This window comes from Fundulus heteroclitus, chromosome 7 (assembly GCF_011125445.2).
Source record: "Fundulus heteroclitus isolate FHET01 chromosome 7, MU-UCD_Fhet_4.1, whole genome shotgun sequence".
Classification (NCBI taxonomy): Eukaryota; Metazoa; Chordata; class Actinopteri; order Cyprinodontiformes; family Fundulidae; genus Fundulus; species Fundulus heteroclitus.
This window is the reverse complement of record NC_046367.1, coordinates 5,956,691-5,976,512: the sequence shown is the minus strand read 5'-3', so window position 1 is coordinate 5,976,512 and position 19,822 is coordinate 5,956,691. Positions and strand designations below refer to the sequence as shown.

Sequence of the window (19,822 nt, the reverse complement as noted above, 5' to 3'; positions counted from 1 at the left end):
ACTTCTTGAACTGCCTTTTTGTACTGAAGAAGTAGGCAAATGAAGAAAAGCGTTGCCAAAACATTCACTACTTTCCTTACTGTTAGCTGCTACTAAAGATAGTCGAATAGCTACCTGATGGCATTGAATCTAAAAATTATTTTAAAGTTTAATGTCTGGCCTCCATTTCATCAACTCCAGTTTAAAATCTTAAATATTTTTGACTGATGAGGCTTGAACTTGATAACTCCACATTGACCAGAGATTCTTTAAACCCCAGTTTGAGCTTCACAAAACATTAAAAGAAAACTTTTTTTTGTTTTTGTGCCATCAGGACCACCTTAGTGCCTGTTATGCGGGGTACCACGGGGCTCTATCTTGGGACTTAATCTTTTTCTTTTATATATTTTCCCCCTTGGCCAGATAATCAGACAGTTCTCTGATGTGTCATTTCTATACTGATGATATTCAGCTCTATTGTTTTTTTTAAACCAACTGAATATTTTAAGTTGTCCTGCTTGATAAACTATGTAAATGGTATTAAACAGTGGGTCTGTTACAAGAACTTACAACCAAACTCTGATAAGACGGAAACACTAACCATTGCCCCTGAGAACCAAATAACCGAAATTAAGCAATTTCTGGGTGTTGGCCTCCTCTGTCAAACCAAGCCTCAGAAACCTTGGCATAATTTGTGATTCAAAAACTGCTTTTTCAGCGAAGAAATATTTATAAACTGCGGACTTTGGAATCAAAAGCTGAATTAGAGATGATTATTCATGCTTAATCTCGTCTTTACTATTTGAACAGTGTTTGGAAAAGAAAGATCTTGGCCACCTGCAGTCAGTGCAGAATGCTGCTGCAAGACTCTTAACAAACACAAGAAAAACACAGCTCATTACCCGAGTCTTAATCTCTTTACATTGGTTACTGGTACATTGTAGAGTTTATTTTAAAATCTCATTCTTAACTATTAGTGCCCTAACTGGCCAAACTCCAGCTTATATTACCAACCTTTTACAACCGTTTTCCCCTTCTCGTAGTTTGAGAGCCTCCATCCAAGACTCCCAGACTGCATTACCTTAATTTTTGTCTTGTCTGGACTCTGTTTATTCTTTTAATAAGCAGCTGATGACCCACTTGTTCGATTGGCTTTGAACTAGTTTTTAACTAGTTTTATGCTTTGGTGTTGCATCTTTTTACTCTATGTTGTTTTTTGATTGTTTTTATTGTGAAGCACGTTGTGATTTTTATCCTGTGAAATGTGCTGCATGAATAAAGTTTACTTACTTATTTACTTAGATTAAAAAGAAAACTAGTCTAACTTGGACTGGATGATTGCACATTGTTGGGTTCTTAAGTACTAAGTTGTTTGATTGGATGCATTGTTTCACCCACAACTATGATGACTTTTCTTTTATTCTTAATCTGTGTGAGCCCAACACGGAACCAGTTCTTTTTAGGGGGGGGGGGGTGGCTTGTACAAGGTTGAATCCTGTCTGCCCATTACCTCTCAACATCTCTCAACACAACCTCAGTAACAACAACCACAATAAACAGTCAGTTACAGGTGCCAAGGCAGTAGCTGAACTTTATGCTTGCTGGTGCAAGTTAAGAGAAGTTTAATGCAACTTCCTTAGTAATAACATACTTCAAAAATCCCAACCCAAAAATCTATTTTATTCCTGCTAAGGACCATTACGACGCAATCACAGATTAAATAAAACATTTCACCTTCTGATTTACAGCTTTGTGTGGTTTGGTTGAGCCGACCACATGCTCAACACTGTGTCATCCACAATTAAGTCAGTGAGATAAAGGACAGATGACTGTGGAAGCTTTCAGATTCGGCCTTGCCAGCCCTCCGTCACTCTGGCAACCAAAGCCCGAGCAGCGAGGTCTGAGATGGGATAGCCGGAAACGCGGGCCTTGTATGGTTTGCAAAGCAGGTTTGAGGTCTTACTAATGGCGACATCAGCGCTGTGAGTCAGAGTCAGGTTTGCTCAGGTGCCGTGTGCACACAGACTCTCCGCCATCTGTCACTGCAGCTCCTGGAGGGTCGGCAATCTGTCGCCAAATTCAGCACAGTCAAAGTCGGCATGTAGCCCTTATACAAAAACCCTTTACATTAAACCGATAAGTCAGCACTTTTCTTATACTTCATCAAACTGTCCTCTGAATAGATCCAGTCCAGGAACGTCCTGGTCCTACTTTTACATGTCAACATTATTCTCAGAGCAGCTTTAAAAATTGGGACGCAAATATGCTGTTTGTTTTTGTGAGCCTACATCATTGGGACAGCTTAGCAGCAGATTAGTGGGAAGACGATTGTGAGGCTGACTCAAAATAAACCCAAATGAAACTGTATGGCATCTCATGGCTCTTTAAATCATTTTTGGGTAAAAACAAAGCATGCTCACACACACAATAAAATAAGCTCATTTGTGACAGACTGTGGTTACACAGTGAATACTTGTTGAAAGTGTTATTGCTTCTTGTTAAACTTTTTCTCTAATCCACACAATGTTAGAATTATACACACAGAGCTGATGGTATGCATTAGCCCCTAATATTTGGACACCACAAAGTCAGAGCTAGAACACAAAAACATAAACCACGGTGGAACACAAAGCAGGACTTCCGAACACAACTAATGATAGGGATAGATATGGAAACAGATGGACTGAGGTGGAGACAAGATCGTTCATACACGGTGAGGCTGATGAGACACAGGCAAAGATGAAGACGACACAAGAATGAAAAATAGTCACAGAGAAATCTTTTAGAAAAAACGAGAAACTATACGTCATGAGCGTAAAGAAGCTGAAGTCACTTTTTCTGACCTGTGCAGCGAGAGGTGCTAAAACAGCCATGTAGCACGGCTCTGTGACAACTTCAGAAGCACCTTGTTTGTCACCCCAGCATAAATGTCCCCGAGGCCCTTGTGTAAAGTATCTCTATCCCAGACAGTATAAAAGGTTGCTAAGCAACTGTCACCGTGCAGCAGGCTCCTTTCCTCCAATTAACAGATCAAACATGCCCCAGAGGAGACAGAAGCCAGCAGATGATTCAACTAATTGTGTGTTCACACAGATCGCATCATCTTTCTCACTAAGTTTTTACTAATGTCTTCATCCCCTGATTATTTCCTTGAACTGCACACAGAACCATTTACCAGTTTTAAACTGGATGAAATCAGTGTCAATAAAATCTTTCTGTTCTGCTGACTGATGTGGAAGAGCAAGAGCTTTCTCAGACTTAAGAGTTATTCTCATCTTTACAGTTGGGCTTTACATTCCCAGGGATTGGTCGAATGAGCTCTTCACCTCTTTGTCTCACATGATTAGGCTGCGCCAAGGCAGGTAAAACAGCTCCGCTGTCATTGATGGCTCTCCCTACCCTTGGAATCAATGTAGGGAACCAGCTGTGATAATAAGGCCCTCCTGCTGTGCCTGCTGATACTGTCAGCGTGTGGGGACTAAAACCCCACACCCAGCCTCCCACAGGAGTGAAAATATCTGCAAGTTTGATGCAAGACAGCATTATACATTGTTAGCTTTTGATAACACCACATTATGCCAACAGTGAATCTGATTGAAGAAAATTTTATTTAAGACTGTTGCATAATGGTTATATTCTGAAGCAAAAAGAAAATCATTTATACCACAGCTCTAGTTTAGGGAGCAACATTATTCATTGGATTCTTAGATCCATACTCAATTCAGTTGAAAAATACTTTATTAATCCCAAAGGGAAATTAAATGCTGGTGTGACTCATGGGGGTTTCTAAAACAAGTTGTTGTAGATGGTGACGGCTGCAGCTAGGAAAGATCCTTCTGGACACAATCATCTCCAGAGGTTCTAGAAGAGTCTCCAGAACAGCTTGTTGAGGTTCTTTAAGATCTGAAGCTGCTACCCCAACAGAGGATGGCAGAGGAGATCACACTCTCCACAACAGACTTGCAGCATCCTGCTGCAAACCCTGAAGGACCTAAGCCTTCTTAGCAAGTATGACATTGTTTCTCTAAATTTAAAATAGAGGAACTTTAAAAGTTACTAACTGGGGGTAGGCCCTGTAACTTCTTTTGCTGAAGAATGTTCTTTAATTTATATTTATATTTTGTTTCTTAAAGGGGAATAAGCAGAATGTCATTATTTTAGATAGAAAGAACTAAAAAATAGGTTATTTGAAGAGCTAAAGGTAATATTTCAGACTGACTATGTGCAGTTTAAAATGTCGTCTCGCTAACAGCATTATTAAAATTATTAATTATCTAGTTCTTCACTAGAAATGTTCCTCCGAAACGAGATGCTGTGTTTTTATGCTTTTCAAATATATACATAGGAAGCGATGCGTGAGAAGGGATCAGAGGGACCGGGTTGCAGCTATAGTGAAGGTAGAGAGAGGCGTGGCTTGTCATACATCTTTGGTCTCTACAGACAGTGCTCAAGCACCACCTAGTCGTGAAATTTCACTTATTGTGCCCTTAAAGAACCCTGAGACATCAGCTGACAAAGCTGAAACATAGGTTGCTAAGGGTGAAACTAGACAGGTTTTGTAATGGCTTAATTTCTCCATATCTTGCTCAATAACTTTTGTCAAGAAAACTAATTTTAATTATGCCCTTCAATGAAAAAATCAACGCTGGAGATAGGCACCAGCACCCCCCGCGACCCCATGAGGGATAAAGCGGTTTGGAAAATGGATGGATGGATGGAATAAAAAAATATCAATACTCAATCATTGGAGGTGGCGATTTGCTTCGTAAAGGTTATGATCTCTGTTTGGTCTCCACAACCTCCATGGTCATCCATAGCTGGATTAAAGCAGCAAATGAAAACATCCATCCATTTTCTGACCTGCTTAATGCCTCATGGGGTCGCAGGTGCCTATCTCCAGCATTCACTGGGCGAGAGGCAGGGTACACGCTGGACAGGTCGCCAGTCTGTCGCAGGGCAACACATAGACAGACAGAACAAACAACCATTCACACACACACTCACACCTAAGGACAATTAACCTAACAGTCATGTTTTTGGACTGTGGGAGGAGGCCAGAGTACCCGGAGAGAACCCACGCATGCACAGGGAGAACATGCAAACTCCATGCAGAAAGGCCCAGGGTTGGATTCTGAACCTTCTTGCTGCAAGGCAACAGTGCTACCCACTGCACCACTAGAGAAATACAGATACTATTGCTGTTCACTAAGCTGTCCTACCTCTGGTATAATGAATATTGAATATGTCAATATTTTTCTCATTTAAAAAAAACAGTCTCTCACAGGATAACATAGAGACACACAGGACAATCAACATTAAGGTAAGGGAAAAAAGGTGTGAGTGGCAATTTAAAGGGACCAATGAACCTGACAGTCATGTTTATGGACTGTGGAAGGAAGCAGGAGTACCCAGAGAGAATCCCCACCTGCACAGGGAGAACATGCAAACTCCATGCTGAAAGACCCCAGGCCAGTTTGAGCCCATGACCTTCTTGCTGCAAGGCATAATTATTCTTCAAAATTCATCCAGAATTTGCCATGAAATCCAGAGAGTTTAGTTTTGCCCCCATCTATGCTGGTATTTCAGTCTTGTCCAAATGTTCTGCAGCAAACCTTAGCTTCAACATTTTTTTTTTCAGGAGCGGAGTCTGTCACAGTGAATAGAGACCTTTAGATTTGAATCACGTACTTATTGTTTTTGTTTATGGGCAAAACTATGCTATTTCTCTATGAAGCACTCTGAGAGTGCTCCTTGGCCATTGGTCAACTATTGTTTTTTTCTTTTTCTTTTTCTTTTGACTCCTCTGTCAGATATCTTACCAGAGGCCCCTGGCCATGACTGGTTTGAAATGAAATGATTCCAGATTATGACCCTAACATTATTCTCTGAAACATTCAGACGATTGGAAATGCAGCTGCGACTATCTTTATCAGTACCTTTTGCAACAGTAATAGTTGTACCAATCTCTCCAATACACTGGGAACAAGAAAACCTTTTTATAGGCCATCTGTTAATATTAGACCAGCTGATGCCGATTTTCACGCAACAGTGCTAATACTTTCGAAACACTTCTGGGCTTTCGATCCCTTTTTGGACATCTCAGTCTTTCTCGGCTCAACACTTTCCAATTTTTCCCCCTTAACTTAGTCAAATAATTAGCTTTGATAATTTTGTGCACACTTGTTACTTTTGGGCTGTTGTGTGAATTTTATGTCAATGGGCCCACTGGAAAAGTTGAATTGTTCAGTACTTGTTTTACCTACTGTATCACAATTCTACTGCCATATAAATTATTGTTGCATTTAACATTTTTGATGAATTCCCAAGAATCTGACGTACTAAAGATATAAATACACATGACAGAATTCATGATCATTACGACATAAAAAGGTCCCAGGAAATATGTAACAGAACTAAAATCGGCCTTACCACTCCCACAGAAAAGTAGTTGTTGATGATGGTGTAAGGGACAGGGTCTCCTTTCTCCTCTTTGTCGTCAGGAACAATGTCAATGTTCCAGCGGTCCAGCACCACCTCAGTGCTGTGTTCTATGTCCCGCAGTACCTTCAGCAAGCTGCCGCCCTCATAGCCTGCCAGGAACAGCCCCAAAGGGAACCCAGGTGGCCGAAGGAAAAGGAAGACACACACTTCAACTGGAGCTTTTCACAAAAACACCACTTACATGAGCAGGAAGCTTTTCTTTGTTTGGTTCCACTAATGGAAGCAGCACATTTGCGCTAATAATGTAGTAGTCTAAAGTAAGTACCCTGAGAAAAAAAGGCTTTGACTCAGTTTGCTGCTGGAATGAGACATTTACGTTTCTCAGGTTGTCACCAAAGGTCAATGCAGCTTGGTGTTTTTGTATGACTAAAAACATGTTATTTTTTAAGTTGTCATTGAGAGCACTTCTGTGAGTTCTCTTGGCTATTACTACCACTCTATATATTTGATACAGTGTAAGAAATCTTACAAAAGGACCTAAGTTATCATGGATGAATGGAGCAAAAGTCAAAAATGAAACTACAATTGTCATAATTTTGAGGCTTTTCATTATGGTTTTAATTTAGATTTATGTTTTTCTTGTCATCTATTGTGTTCTATAGGTCTTGCCATATTCTGTTGGTTTTTGCCATTTGGGTTTTGGCATACAGGTTTACTTCTCCATGCTTTTATTGGTTAGATGTCTTTCCATGTTAACACATTGTATTTATTTTTGCTTAGAGTCTTTGTCATGGTTTAGTTTTGGTTTGGCTTCTGTTTTCCATTAGTTGTCATATTCTTCCTGGTTTGGGTTTTTAGTTAGGTTTTTGACCTTATTAGGCGCCTGCCATTGCATGGAGGCACCTATTACTATGCACCTAAAAACGTTTTTGAAAATTAATGCGGCCCAAACCGTAGCGTGCACCCCAACGATATAGGTATCAAAACGTGCGGCTTGGTCGGGAATGGTGTGCTATAACTTTTTGTGGGGTTTCGAGTTACCATGGCATCGCAATTAACGAAAAACCACTTCCATAGGAAATGAATGGCGTCAGGTACAGAGAAAGCCTCGAAAAAGCCTCAAAATTACCATTTTCAACGCTGTACTGTGTCGCCATGCTTTCACCTAACACCGTTTAACTTCCAGTTTGTAGATATATCTGTGAACTACTCAGAAGTGAAAACGGGATGTGGATATCTTTTATCGTCTCTTCACAGTTACTCCTCAAAGCTCATGTCCAAAAATCAGCGAAATCATCGTTTTAATGAAAATCAATGACGGAATTCTACAACCGCCAGAGTGGCCCACTCTGGCTTTTTTAAAGATTTCAAAACTCCTAACAACTTGAGCTTATTCTCTCAATTTTCACTCTACGTAGAGAAATTATACATCAAAACGTAGGTATTTTTGTCAGGATTCAGGAAATGTAACCCTTGTTGGTGTAGGATTTATAGATTTTTCGCAAATCACCTCAGACCGGCAAAATTCCTATGGAGCGCTTTTAAAAAATGACACCTGAAAATTCAAAACATCACATATTTTCGCATCGTCGCTACTCCTAACCGTTTGATGTACAGGCATGAGACTTCCACGCATGAATGTCCCGACCCTTCTGGCACTCACAAAAAAGGAATTTTGTGGATAACTGTTACGGTTTTTCCGCAGGAACAATTTGTTCGGGAATCGATCGTGGAATCGAATCCCAGTGTGGGAGACTTAGAGTTTTAGATTATAATCCCCACAGTGTGTATATCAAAACATGTGTGCTGATCCCATGAAGTATTTTTTGTACCACCCGCCATTTTGAGTTACCATGGCAACGTTATAAACAACATATTTTCTCCCTATTTGAGGCACATCCCAGTACAGGATTTGGACCAAACTAACAGAGTACACTCACCCCGTGATACCAAACACAACCATATTAGCGGCTAATGGTTAGCATGTTGCTAACCGGAAGTAGCTCTAGGAAGGTCCTACAAACTTCTGCTTGGCCGGGGTTGTTCTGCCTTTACAGACATATAGAGGGCTACAGCTGTGAGGGAGTCTTCATGACAACGCTGCTAGCCAGAGGCTTCTAGGAGGCCCATTGACTTAACATGGCACCTTTCGACAGCCGCTGCGGGGGCTGTGAAGATCGTAGGAACCTGAAATTCGCAGAGTTACTTCCCGTTAATATTTTTGATGGTACAGTACGCACCAAGAGGCAGGCGCCTTGCTAAATTTCTTCAGAAATTTTCTAGTATAGTGTTAGTTTTCAGTTTTAGCCTCTCTTTCTCACTCAGCCTTCACATCACTCCTCTTGCAGTCAGCCACACCTGTTAGTAATTTACCTATCAATCAGTCAGACTCTTTTCACTTGTTAGTTCCCCTATTTAAACCTCCCTCTGTGCTTGTTTCCTGGCTGGTCCGTCGTCGTTCAACACCCACCCCATGCCTATCTGTTTTTGTCTCCTGCATAACTGGTACCCTGCCACCTCTGCTTCTCCTCAAGGTTAGTCCTTCTAGCCGTCTCTGAGGGGCTGCTAACTCTGCTAGCCCTCCCTGAGAAGCTGTAGACTCTGCTAGCCGTCCCTGAGAAGCTGTGGACTCTGCTAGCCATTCCTGAGAAGCTGTGAACTCTGCTAGCCGTCCCTGAGAAGCTGTGGACTCTCTCTCACCTGCCAGTCAGCTCCTGCATCCTTCACCTCCGCCTGGTAACAAACTCTGGTTCCACTTGCCATCATCATCCACTCCTTTTTAAATAAACTCTTTTAAACTCAGCTCTGTGTGTGCATGCTGTATCCGGGTTCATCCACAACAAAATCCTGACAGTCTTGTGCTCGTGTTCTTGGTTAGATGATGTTCTTGCCTCTCTGTCCAGTTCCATTTGTTTTGGTTCCTTTTTTTTCTGCCACTGCATCTTTAATCAGCTTCATTCAATCCACCTGCACAACTAGTTTCCCTGTTTCAGCTTCGACATGCCGCGTGCACACTGGTAAGTCTCTTTCACCACTCACTGTTTGCTTGCCAAGCCTGCCATGTCTACAACCCTTTGTTCCGAGCCTGCCATGGTTTTTTTTGTGTGCCTCGTGCCAGAGTGTAATAAAAAAATAATCTAACTAAACCATTTCAAATTACCATGCTGCTTCTACCTGCCTGTCTTGACGTGAGTCCACTCCAAAATACTCACTCCTGACAATAATAACCTCCAGATTTAAATTCTAATCTCCAGAAGGATTGGGTTCATCTTTGCTTCAATTGGGGAACATAGTTAGTTTGAAGTTTCACAAATGAAAAAAACAAGACAAAAATGGGGAAAAAACAAAAAAAACAGGCTCTGCTGAGGCCTAACGGCGTTCCTCCGCAGGTCATTATCTGAGCACGCTGTAGGGGGTGTTTAATAGAGGTGTCCCTGAGGTGTAAAGTGCTAACGAGTAGCAACCTGCTGGGGACCTCATGCGAGAAATATTAGTATGTATTCACATATTAACATGTTCTCACGCTGACAAGATTAGTTTTGTTTTAATGCTCTGATATCTTGATCCTGAACTTTGAGAGCACCCCACACAGCAGGGAAAAGTTACCCATAGTTACATGACTGAGTATGAAGTGTGGGATTTTTTTTTTTTTTTTATGAACAGATTTGGGGTTCAGGTAGATGTATTTGAATGAGTCATAAGACAAAGCTTTAATGTAACTTGAACAGGTGAGCTAAAGTTTAGTGAATTGCTCTATACTTTCCTTAGCCCTGGGGCTTTCACTTCAGTGCCAATACTGTTTAACAAACAGTTAAACAGTATAAGTATTTACCCCTTTGAAATTTGATTTTTTTTTTTGCTACATTTAACATTTCAGGTCATCAAAAAAATGTTTTAATACAACCAAGAAAACATAAGTAAAAGACAAACACTTTTTATTTTATTTACATCTTTCCTTTTTATAGCCATTCAAAGAAGGACTTGCTGGTGTGTTTTTTGATCATTGTCTTACTGCGTAAGCCAAGCACTGCTGAACCTTAGGCCATGGCCTGATGGCCAAATGTTCGCCAAGGATTTTCCTGTACGGGGCAGATTTCTTCGTTCCATGAACAGCAAGTCGCCTATGTTCTAAAGCAGCAGTTCATCACACCCCCATGTTCTACTCCAAACATGATGTTTTTTCGAAAATAGTTTTGTAGCAAATTTATTGGTACTCACAACTTCCAAAATGTTGTTCTTTAGCCTATTCACTTCACAATGTTTTCCCAAAAGCACTGGGGATCTTAAGATGTTCTAGGGATGTATGAGATGGGCTTTAGTCTTCTTTTTGGTCAGCTGTTTTCAGCTTGGAATTCTCCCAAGGATGCAATTTTTTACAGGATTTTTTACTTTTCAATCATGAAGACTGATATAAATTGGGCCTGCAGTTTTTGAGATGTTGTTGTTCTGCTCTCTATTGTGGCCTCCGGCATTAGTCGCTGACCCTTGGAGTAATCTTGGTAGGCCAGCCACTCCTGGGGCCATTCACCACTCTTCCGTGTTTCTCCATGGATAATTTCCTTTGCTGTGCGAGTGAGAAAAAACTTTGAAATGACTTTGTAACCCTTCACAGACTAACAGATGTCAGTGACTCTGTTTCTCCGCAGTTCTTTAACTTTGGATTAAGGCAGGGGTTCCAAAAGTTTTCTGCCTGCGCTCCCAAAGTAACAATGCAAGAGACTGGTGACCCCATTTTGACGAGTGGGATATTTTTTCTTTTTTGGGGGGAATATTGAGAATCATGTCATAAACTTACAAGAAAAAAAATATATTTTTGTAACAACTCTTGCAAAAAAGTGAAGCCTTCTCCCTGCACTAAAATAAGTTATGTAGAGATATTGTAAAGTTATACTTTGATATCGGTTTGACAAATATGGAAATGGTAAACATTTTTAGCACATCGGCATCAAATCATCTTGCAATGATGACACCAAGAGGTGACTCGTGACCCTCGGATGTCCCGAACCCCACTTTGTGAACTCCTGGGTTTAGGTATGATGTGTTGGTTTTTCAGGTGTTTTCACTCCCATTCACATTGTCAGAACAGTAGAATTTAATCGTTTTTGGAGTCTACCTTTCTGGTAGTAATTAGCCCTGGGTGTGGATACTGAAAGAGTTTTCCTAAAAATAGATTTCATAGTTGATTCATGATTTAAGAAGGAGGCTTAGTTGGGTTAGTTTGAATAGCATCTTCCCTTAATTAATAAAACTATATGAAAATTGAATTTTGTCAATACTCAGGTTACCTTTGATATTAAAATTTGCTTGATGATCTGAAACATTTCAGTTTGACAAACAAACACACAAAAAAGCAAAAATGGAAGAAATCTGTAAAGGGGTAAATTTTTTTTCATAGCAGTGCTATGATCATAATGAAGGCAACATTTCCCGGACTGACAGTACTCTCTGGAAAGGTTTCTGCACAGGTATCCCGGAAATGAAAAAGTAGGAAAGTGGGAGCTGTTATTGGGCAAATTAAAAACTTGAGATGCACAAAGCACCAGCACTGTAGATTCATTGTCTTGTGTTGATTATTCACAGAGCTATGAGCTCATCATCTGAAAGGTTGGTTGTGACTACTTGATTGTTGCTGCTGGGAAGAGGAGCCCAGCTCTTACTCAGCCTTAAAAATGTTGTTATTAAGCTTCCAGTTTCAGGGGACTGCGGGAGCTCTCCTGAATAGATCATCTTTCAGTGGCAGCTTTCAAGGTTGTAGGCAGATGAGGCTGAACAATATGTAAAGATGAGCAGTTAGTTTTTAGTGCAGGCAGTAGAATCAACAAGATCTGCTGTCTCTAAACTGACATATTCTAAATATTATTGGTATTTTATTTTAAAATCTCCATAAATTTTCTTTTTCCTTACTGTTTTCTAATGTATTACATTTACTGAGTGAGTCACAAAACCTTTTATGGAAAAGTGGTACATAGCTCTTGTTCCGTGTTTCTTTAATAGTTTAATATAGATTCACATATATTCAAAACATGGTGGCATTAATTATACATGATTAATTAAAGTATAGTTGACTAAATAAGCAACTGCAGTTTTCTGTCAGTCTTAATTTAACAGTTTGCGACCCCTGGAGTCTGTGAACTGAGGTTAGATATCTCTGTAGCTGATCTCGCTTCATTGTCACTGATTAAACATGATCCGACTCCCCACTAAACCACAGTTCATTCTGACTGAATAACAAAGGGTGGTACCATTTATCATAGGGATTTGTTGGATCTAAATGTTGATAGGAAAGGTGTATGATGTATGTAGTTGTACCAACATAATGTGTTAGTTGATGTTCTGAAGATAAACATTCCATTACATAAAACAAAACAAAAAACTATCACACACAAAAATAAAACTAACACACAATTTAGGGGCTTGGCTGGATTTGAAACCCGGGACCTGTTGCTGCAGGTTGCTGCAAAAAGTAGAGAACTTTTAGAAGTCTTAAGTTTTAAAAATAAACCAACTTAGAGATATCACACAAGTGATGCTTTTGACAACAGCAGCTTGTTTGCTCTTAGGATTATTAGAGAACCGCAGATGCCCTTTGGGTTCTGGTACCCCTTCCAGATTTGGGGGCTGGATACCCCTCTGGAGTGCCGGTGCCTGGACCTGGGAGTATAGGATTTGTGTGGTGAGTGTGTGAACTGCGCCCCCCCCCCCCCCCCTTGTTTGCATGTGGGGGCACTAGGGTGGGAACGAGTGAATGTGGTTTTCTGTTTTTCTATTTGTCAGGTTAGGTTTGAACTGCCCCTCTCCTGGGACATTTCAGGTCTCCACTAAGTGTAGAGCCCATCCCGCCCGTCCTGCTCCCCTCCGTTGACTGTTGCCTTGACCCACTGGTGCGTTGGTGGTCCTCGGTGTCTGGGGCTGGGTCCTTGGGTGGGTGCCGACTTGCTTCTGGTGGCTGCTTTGCAAGGCCTGGGCCTCCGCGGCTCCCGGGGATTTTGGCATTGTGGCTTTTGTGGGGTCTCCTGGGACTCCTCTCTCCTCTTCCCTCAGATGGGGAGGCAGCTTTCTCTGTGTTGGTCCCTCTTGGGCACCTTTGCTCTGGGGGTCCCTTCGGGCATCTGGGGTTCTGGTTCCCCTGGCGTCTGCCTCGGTGCTCTGGGGCGCAGGTCTTTGGCTCCTCACAACCACTATTGATCATTTTTCTTATGGATAAACCTTACATACACCACCGCACTCTCACAAACACCGACAGCTGAAAGAAAACACCTATTATTATCTTTAGCTGTCGCTTTATACCTGTCATATTAATTAATACTGTATATTCTTCAGTGATGGTATCAAGGTGTTGGTTGTTTGTACCTGTACTACTTTATCAGCTGGTTTTGCTGTTCTTTGCAGGTGTAGAAGCAGACTCAGAGGATGTGATATTGCTCTCTACCTTTCCTCTTCTTTCTCTTTTACCTTTTTTTCCCTTTTAGCATTTTGTCTCATCTGTTTCTCTACTTTTTTCCTCTTCTACCTTCCTGTTTCTGTGTCCGTTTAACATGAAATAGTCCCAGCAAAAAATCTAATAAAGCTTATTGCATATATAAATCAAGCAGAGCTCTATGGCGAAAGCAGTAAGGCTCCACTTCTGAAAGTAAAATCTATAATAGCACAAGAAAGAAGAAGCATCTCCCATAACAAAGCCCCTAAAAAAACTGAGGTATAACCCCCCCCCCCCCGTCACTTTATTTTGTGATTGTGTGTTGATTAATGTTTTTGATGACTCTTTCTTATAATTTTCAATAAAACATTTGAAGACAAAAAAATAGCAGCCTCTGTTGAAACTGCAAATGGGTTACATTTGAGCAAAATGCATAGAAAAGAAATGTTTTCTTATACATTGATTTCTATGAACACAGAACTATGCGGACGTTGTCAATGACACTGGCTGCGTCCTTAGCAACTGCCTAGCAACGTGACGTGACTGCTCACTTTTCTCTGAGACGCAATGAAATCTTTGGTGAAATTAATAAAAGAAAGGTTGTCTACCTTCCCTGAATGAAGCCTATAATATACTATGCATATTTTTCACTAGATATGTCATCAAAATGCATATAACTGCAGATGTTTTGCATAAATGTTGTTTTCATATGTCCAGATATCCTGCAGGACTTGGTGACGTAGATAGGAATCGTCATTTTCTCCCGTCTTTCTAAGAAAATATTTGGCAAAACTAATAAAGGAAAGGTTATCTACTTTCCCAGAATGAAGATCATGAAAATAATATTCATACTCCTCACTAAAAATGTAATCAAAATGCATAAAAACACAGTTGTTTTGCTTAAATATTGACTTTTCCACAGGTAACAGCAGCCAAGTTCTTTTTTTTTTTTTTTTTTTTTTTTGCTGGGGAAAACTTGATAGTCACGTGACCTTGTTGCAAGCCAATGTAAATGAATAGACCAAATAAAATATAAGCCTGACACGTATTGAAGAGCCAAATTGTGACATTACTACGTCTCCCCCATAAACCAATGTGGATATTACACATTTTTCAGTGAGACTGGGGTTGTCTATAATATCTATAAACACAGTTTGGCAATTTTTAAGACAACAGCAAAAGCTAACCAAGCATAAAAGCTGAGTCAAAGGTCACTCTGTGGTTTCTACCTGAAGTTCAGTGTTGTGAGAAGTTTTAAAATGTTCTCAGCCTTCCAATTTAAAACAGGATCTAAACACCTCTTGGACCTAGAAGGTGATACACAGTTCAATGTCATACGCATTAAAGTGAGGAAAAATATCTTTAAAACTGCTCAGAATGAGCTGAAGAGTGAGAAACACAGAGAAATCAGTTGAGGTCCCAACAAGAACCCTTTGGCACAACAAAATATAGGAAAGTGAACCAAGACCTAAATTAGAAGCAGCAAGAGAAAAGCTTCCCTCAAATGTCTTAGAATAAGACTATTCCAATGTTTGCATCCCGTCTGATGCATCTACAGTTAGGGACGTATAACAGCTGCTCTACTTTTTACTCATGGATATGCATGCACTGTGCATGTTAGTCAGTACAAATTGGTTATCTTTACACCCTTAGCATGAAATTGTAGTCGTGTATGGACATATAACAGAAACCATAGAGTTTGAGGAAGTTCTCACCTCCTCCCCAGCGTAAGCATCGTGCCAGGTCATTTCCTGTGCCCAGAGGGAGGATGGCCACTGGAGGGTGTCTGGCAAAGTTCACTTTATCTGCAAACAAGACAAAGACGCATCAAATTTGGTCGCTAGTACTTTGTGATATGGAACATAAAACCTTCAGAAATCTCAAGTTAAAGCCAAATTATTTTCCAGCAACACTAAGTAGACCAGGATTGCAGAAAAGATGTTCACTCAAAGTGTAAAAAACCCCAAAAACAACTGAAAACTGATTGACTTCTCTGCCCTGATGGATTATAATTCCACATGGGCAAAGCATTTATTTTTAATCTCATCTGTAATCCTAACAACAAAAATGTGGTTAATGCCTTTAGAGAGGCCTAATGCTACAGTGAGTTTCCTGTCAATAAACATTTATGTCTTAAATCCACAGGTTAGAACTTTAGTACCTATGCAATCGAGGATCCAGCCCACAGTACCGTCACCTCCACAAGCAAGCACCCGGAAATCAGGTACATCATGGAAAAAGTTGAGCCTGAATGGGGAGAAGATCCAGGAGAATTAACCAAATGCATTTTCTGTACAGGAAACAGGTGGCCTAACAAACAGTGTCAGGAGGGGGAAGTACCCTAATTCTAACCACCAGATGTATTAGGAAGGCTATTTACAGGTGAATAATCCGTTGATTGTGTTTCTTGAGGGATTTCTAAGCTCTGAATGATCTAATGAAGAAAGAGCTGAAGGGCTGATCTGTGAGTGCCCTCTCCAGCTGTGGTGTCTCTGCTGGTTTCCCCTGAAACAACGCTAAACACAGTGTGTGCTCTTCAAATGGGACCTTTAATGTGAATGGGGACAAAGCTGCAGACAGAAGCTTTCATCCTTTCCGTCCGTCATACAGCTGACATTGGGCCAGAGACGCCTTTGAGACCCTCCATCCAGCTGGCCCTGTCCAGTAATGCAACAGGACAGGTCATCACAAAGGAGGAAGCAAAGCCTCAAAATATTGAAACAATAAAGATAATGACAATAGTAATTGTTTTAAGTTTGAGCTTTCACAATTATAGCTTAGTCGTTGATGATTTCTAATGTGCAGCAGTGACGTGTAATGGAAAAAATCTGATAGAAATATGGTAAACTGATCGAAAGTAGTGAGAACTGCCTCCAGACCATAAATGTTTCCATAAAACAGTGACTTGTTACAGCTATATAAAATTCTTAGGGAAGAAATAAACTAGATGCTTTGGAGTGCATAATCGGCGCAAAGCAGCATACACATGTCCTACGATTAGGTCAGCTTTTAATTTTAATCAGTCAATGTACATTAGAAGCATAATGCGTGCTTACAACGCACGTATTTACGCTACGTGATGCCTATATTAGGTTGAAGTTCTAATTTCAGACACGTATACACTCCTGTGTGGCAAGGAACAAATGGGAGAACAATATCCTGTGTCAAAGTTCACTTCCTAAAGTTGCAATGATTAATGCTGGTGAACCCGATATTCAGCTGGACACAGAGTTAAGTTTTTAAAAGGTTTATTGAGAGGATGAGTAGGGACAGCTGAGGCAGGCAAGCAGAACCATACTTGGCAGATGAGTTATGGCTGAAGGTGCAGGTAGGCAGGGAGGAGCAGAGGACCAGAAGACGCAGCTAGTGACAGACCAAAACAGGCGAGGTGGACCGGGAAACCACCAGAACGGGCAGAGCAAGCAGGTGGGACTCACGGGGAAACAGGCAGAACTGCAGCATGCAGACACAGGCAACTTTTAACAGAAGAGTTCAGCTGGCTGGGCACATAGGAACTGGTAGAGAAGAAGCACACCAAAGGGACGAAAAGAGATGAAACGAGAAGAGATGTTCTCGCAGGGAAGAGTTGGCTGAAGCAGGTATATGTAGACAGGTGCACAGGTGAGCAGAGTTGACAGTAATAACAGGCAGCAGGTGGAGATGATGTGAGCTAATTGACTGGTGGCTGAGCTGATTGGATAGAGGTTGAGGGGGGACAGGCTGACAGGAAAAGTCAGGAAATATCCAACGTAAACAAACAAAAACCTAAATTATGACAAAAGTATCCCAAAATATTAGTCGAGTCTCAGTACGGCCACAAGGTGGTAGGAGTTACCTTGCTGTTGACGGTGCAGATTGATGAAATGCACGCATTGTTGCTGAGCGTTCTGCCTTTCCTCTCGCAAAACTTTGTCAACTAGCAGAAGGAAGGCCAAGTCGTGCCTTCTACTTGTGGATTTTTCCATGTGTCGAAAGTTCTTCTCTGCGCAGAAACACCCAATTGTGGAGTGTACTTTGCAGCGTCTTGTGTAAATTTACGCTTTTAAAAACACACCCATAAGCCGCACCAGTGTATTTCCTGTTTTACAATATGACAAACTTATGAAAGGAGAGATGGGCTCTTCCAGGTTTGTAGCACCTTACCACAGGAAGCTGCATAGCAAATTTGGGCCAGATTAAACCAAACGTCTCAGAGTTATGAGGTGTCAAAGTTTCATTTTTGCTCATTTTTCCACCCCTTCCTGCCCCTGTCATGCCAAGACGAAACGCTCCAGCGACACCAAACTCACAGAATCCACTCATTGTCACCCCCTGAATGACATTTGTGAAAATCAGCCCTCTGGGATGAGCCTGACCAAAGATCCCAACCCTAGCTCAAGTCGTGCCTTCTACTTGTGGATTTTTCCATGTGTCGAAAGTTCTTCTCTGCGCAGAAACACCCAATTGTGGAGTGTACTTTGCAGCGTCTTGTGTAAATTTACGCTTTTAAAAACACACCCATAAGCCGCACCAGTGTATTTCCTGTTTTACAATATGACAAACTTATGAAAGGAGAGATGGGCTCTTCCAGGTTTGTAGCACCTTACCACAGGAAGCTGCATAGCAAATTTGGGCCAGATTAAACCAAACGTCTCAGAGTTATGAGGTGTCAAAGTTTCATTTTTGCTCATTTTTCCACCCCTTCCTGCCCCTGTCATGCCAAGACGAAACGCTCCAGCGACACCAAACTCACAGAATCCACTCATTGTCACCCCCTGAATGACATTTGTGAAAATCAGCCCTCTGGGATGAGCCTGACCAAAGATCCCAACCCTAGCTCAAGTCGTGCCTTCTACTTGTGGATTTTTCCATGTGTCGAAAGTTCTTCTCTGCGCAGAAACACCCAATTGTGGAGTGTACTTTGCAGCGTCTTGTGTAAATTTACGCTTTTAAAAACACACCCATAAGCCGCACCAGTGTATTTCCTGTTTTACAATATGACAAACTTATGAAATAACATCTCAGTTTTACAGTATTTCTGTATCTGTACTTTTTTCACTGCTAATTATTGTGTGTGACTGTCTGTGTGCTTGCCACTGTCACACCCAAATTTCCCCATTGCAGGACAATAATGGAATAGAGGAATTCTTAACCTAAAGACAGACTGCATAACAGGATGTAATTTATTTTATTGAAAACACGAATGCAATGATTGTTCCTATTGCTGTAAAAACACAACCACACAAAGAGCTTAGTTTTACAGTTTATTGTAGATTGTGGATAGTGGAGGAAGAAACCAACGGTCAGTACTGGACCAGAGCTGGATGAAGGAGATGGCAGGAGCAGGTGGACCGGAGAAAGCTGGAGGTCTGAGGGTGCTGCGCTGTGGAGCCAGAAAGCCTTCAGAGCAGGTAGGTTGGGACAAGGGAAGAGGTGGAACCAGCAGCAAGGCAGAGAGAATACTTGGAGGCGGGCAGGCAGGCGTAGACGAAGGGAACACAGGCAGGTCAAGGAAAGGATGAGGTGAGCAGTAAAAAAGCTGACTGAGGGAGGTTTAAATAGAAAGCTGACAGGTGAATTGAGTCCGGGCTTGATTAAAGACGGCAGGTGAAACAGATCAGTAGAGCATGGGATCTGAAGCTGTATGGGAGGCAGAGAGTGCCATGAAATGTCCATGGTGCAGCAGGCAAAGCTGCACCATGACACATGGTGGCTGCATGTTGGAGTAGTTCTGTTGCCATAGACTGTTCCATGGCAACAGATTGGGGTCTAGAGAGACTCCTGTCGGCCCACCCGAGTAAGCAAACAATCAGGACCCCCTGTAGTTTGCTTATCACCATGGAGTTGGAGTCTGCTTCAACAAACCCACTGTCATTTAGACAAGGCAGACAGCATTGTGAGGATCATGTCCTTTGATTTCCGCAGTGCTTGTAATACAATTAACCTGGGTTGCATTGTCAGAATCTCCAGAACACTCAGGCGGTAGCCTCAATAATCGCCTGGATC

At 41.4% G+C, this 19,822-nt stretch overlaps 1 protein-coding gene across 5 annotated transcripts in view; it reads right to left on the bottom strand.

Annotated features, from left to right (window-relative positions):
* LOC105921041 (diacylglycerol kinase beta) overlaps nt 1-19,822 on the bottom strand; it is a 309,320-nt gene that overhangs the window by 115,926 nt on the left and 173,572 nt on the right. For all 5 annotated transcript variants that reach the window (XM_036138804.1, XM_036138806.1, XM_036138803.1 and 2 more), the window contains 3 exons: nt 15,999-16,084; nt 15,553-15,642; nt 6,409-6,569 (listed from right to left, as the gene is read on the bottom strand). In XM_036138804.1, coding sequence (XP_035994697.1) covers nt 6,409-6,569; nt 15,553-15,642; nt 15,999-16,084 — 337 coding nt within the window. The remainder of the gene's footprint in view (nt 1-6,408; nt 6,570-15,552; nt 15,643-15,998; nt 16,085-19,822) is intronic.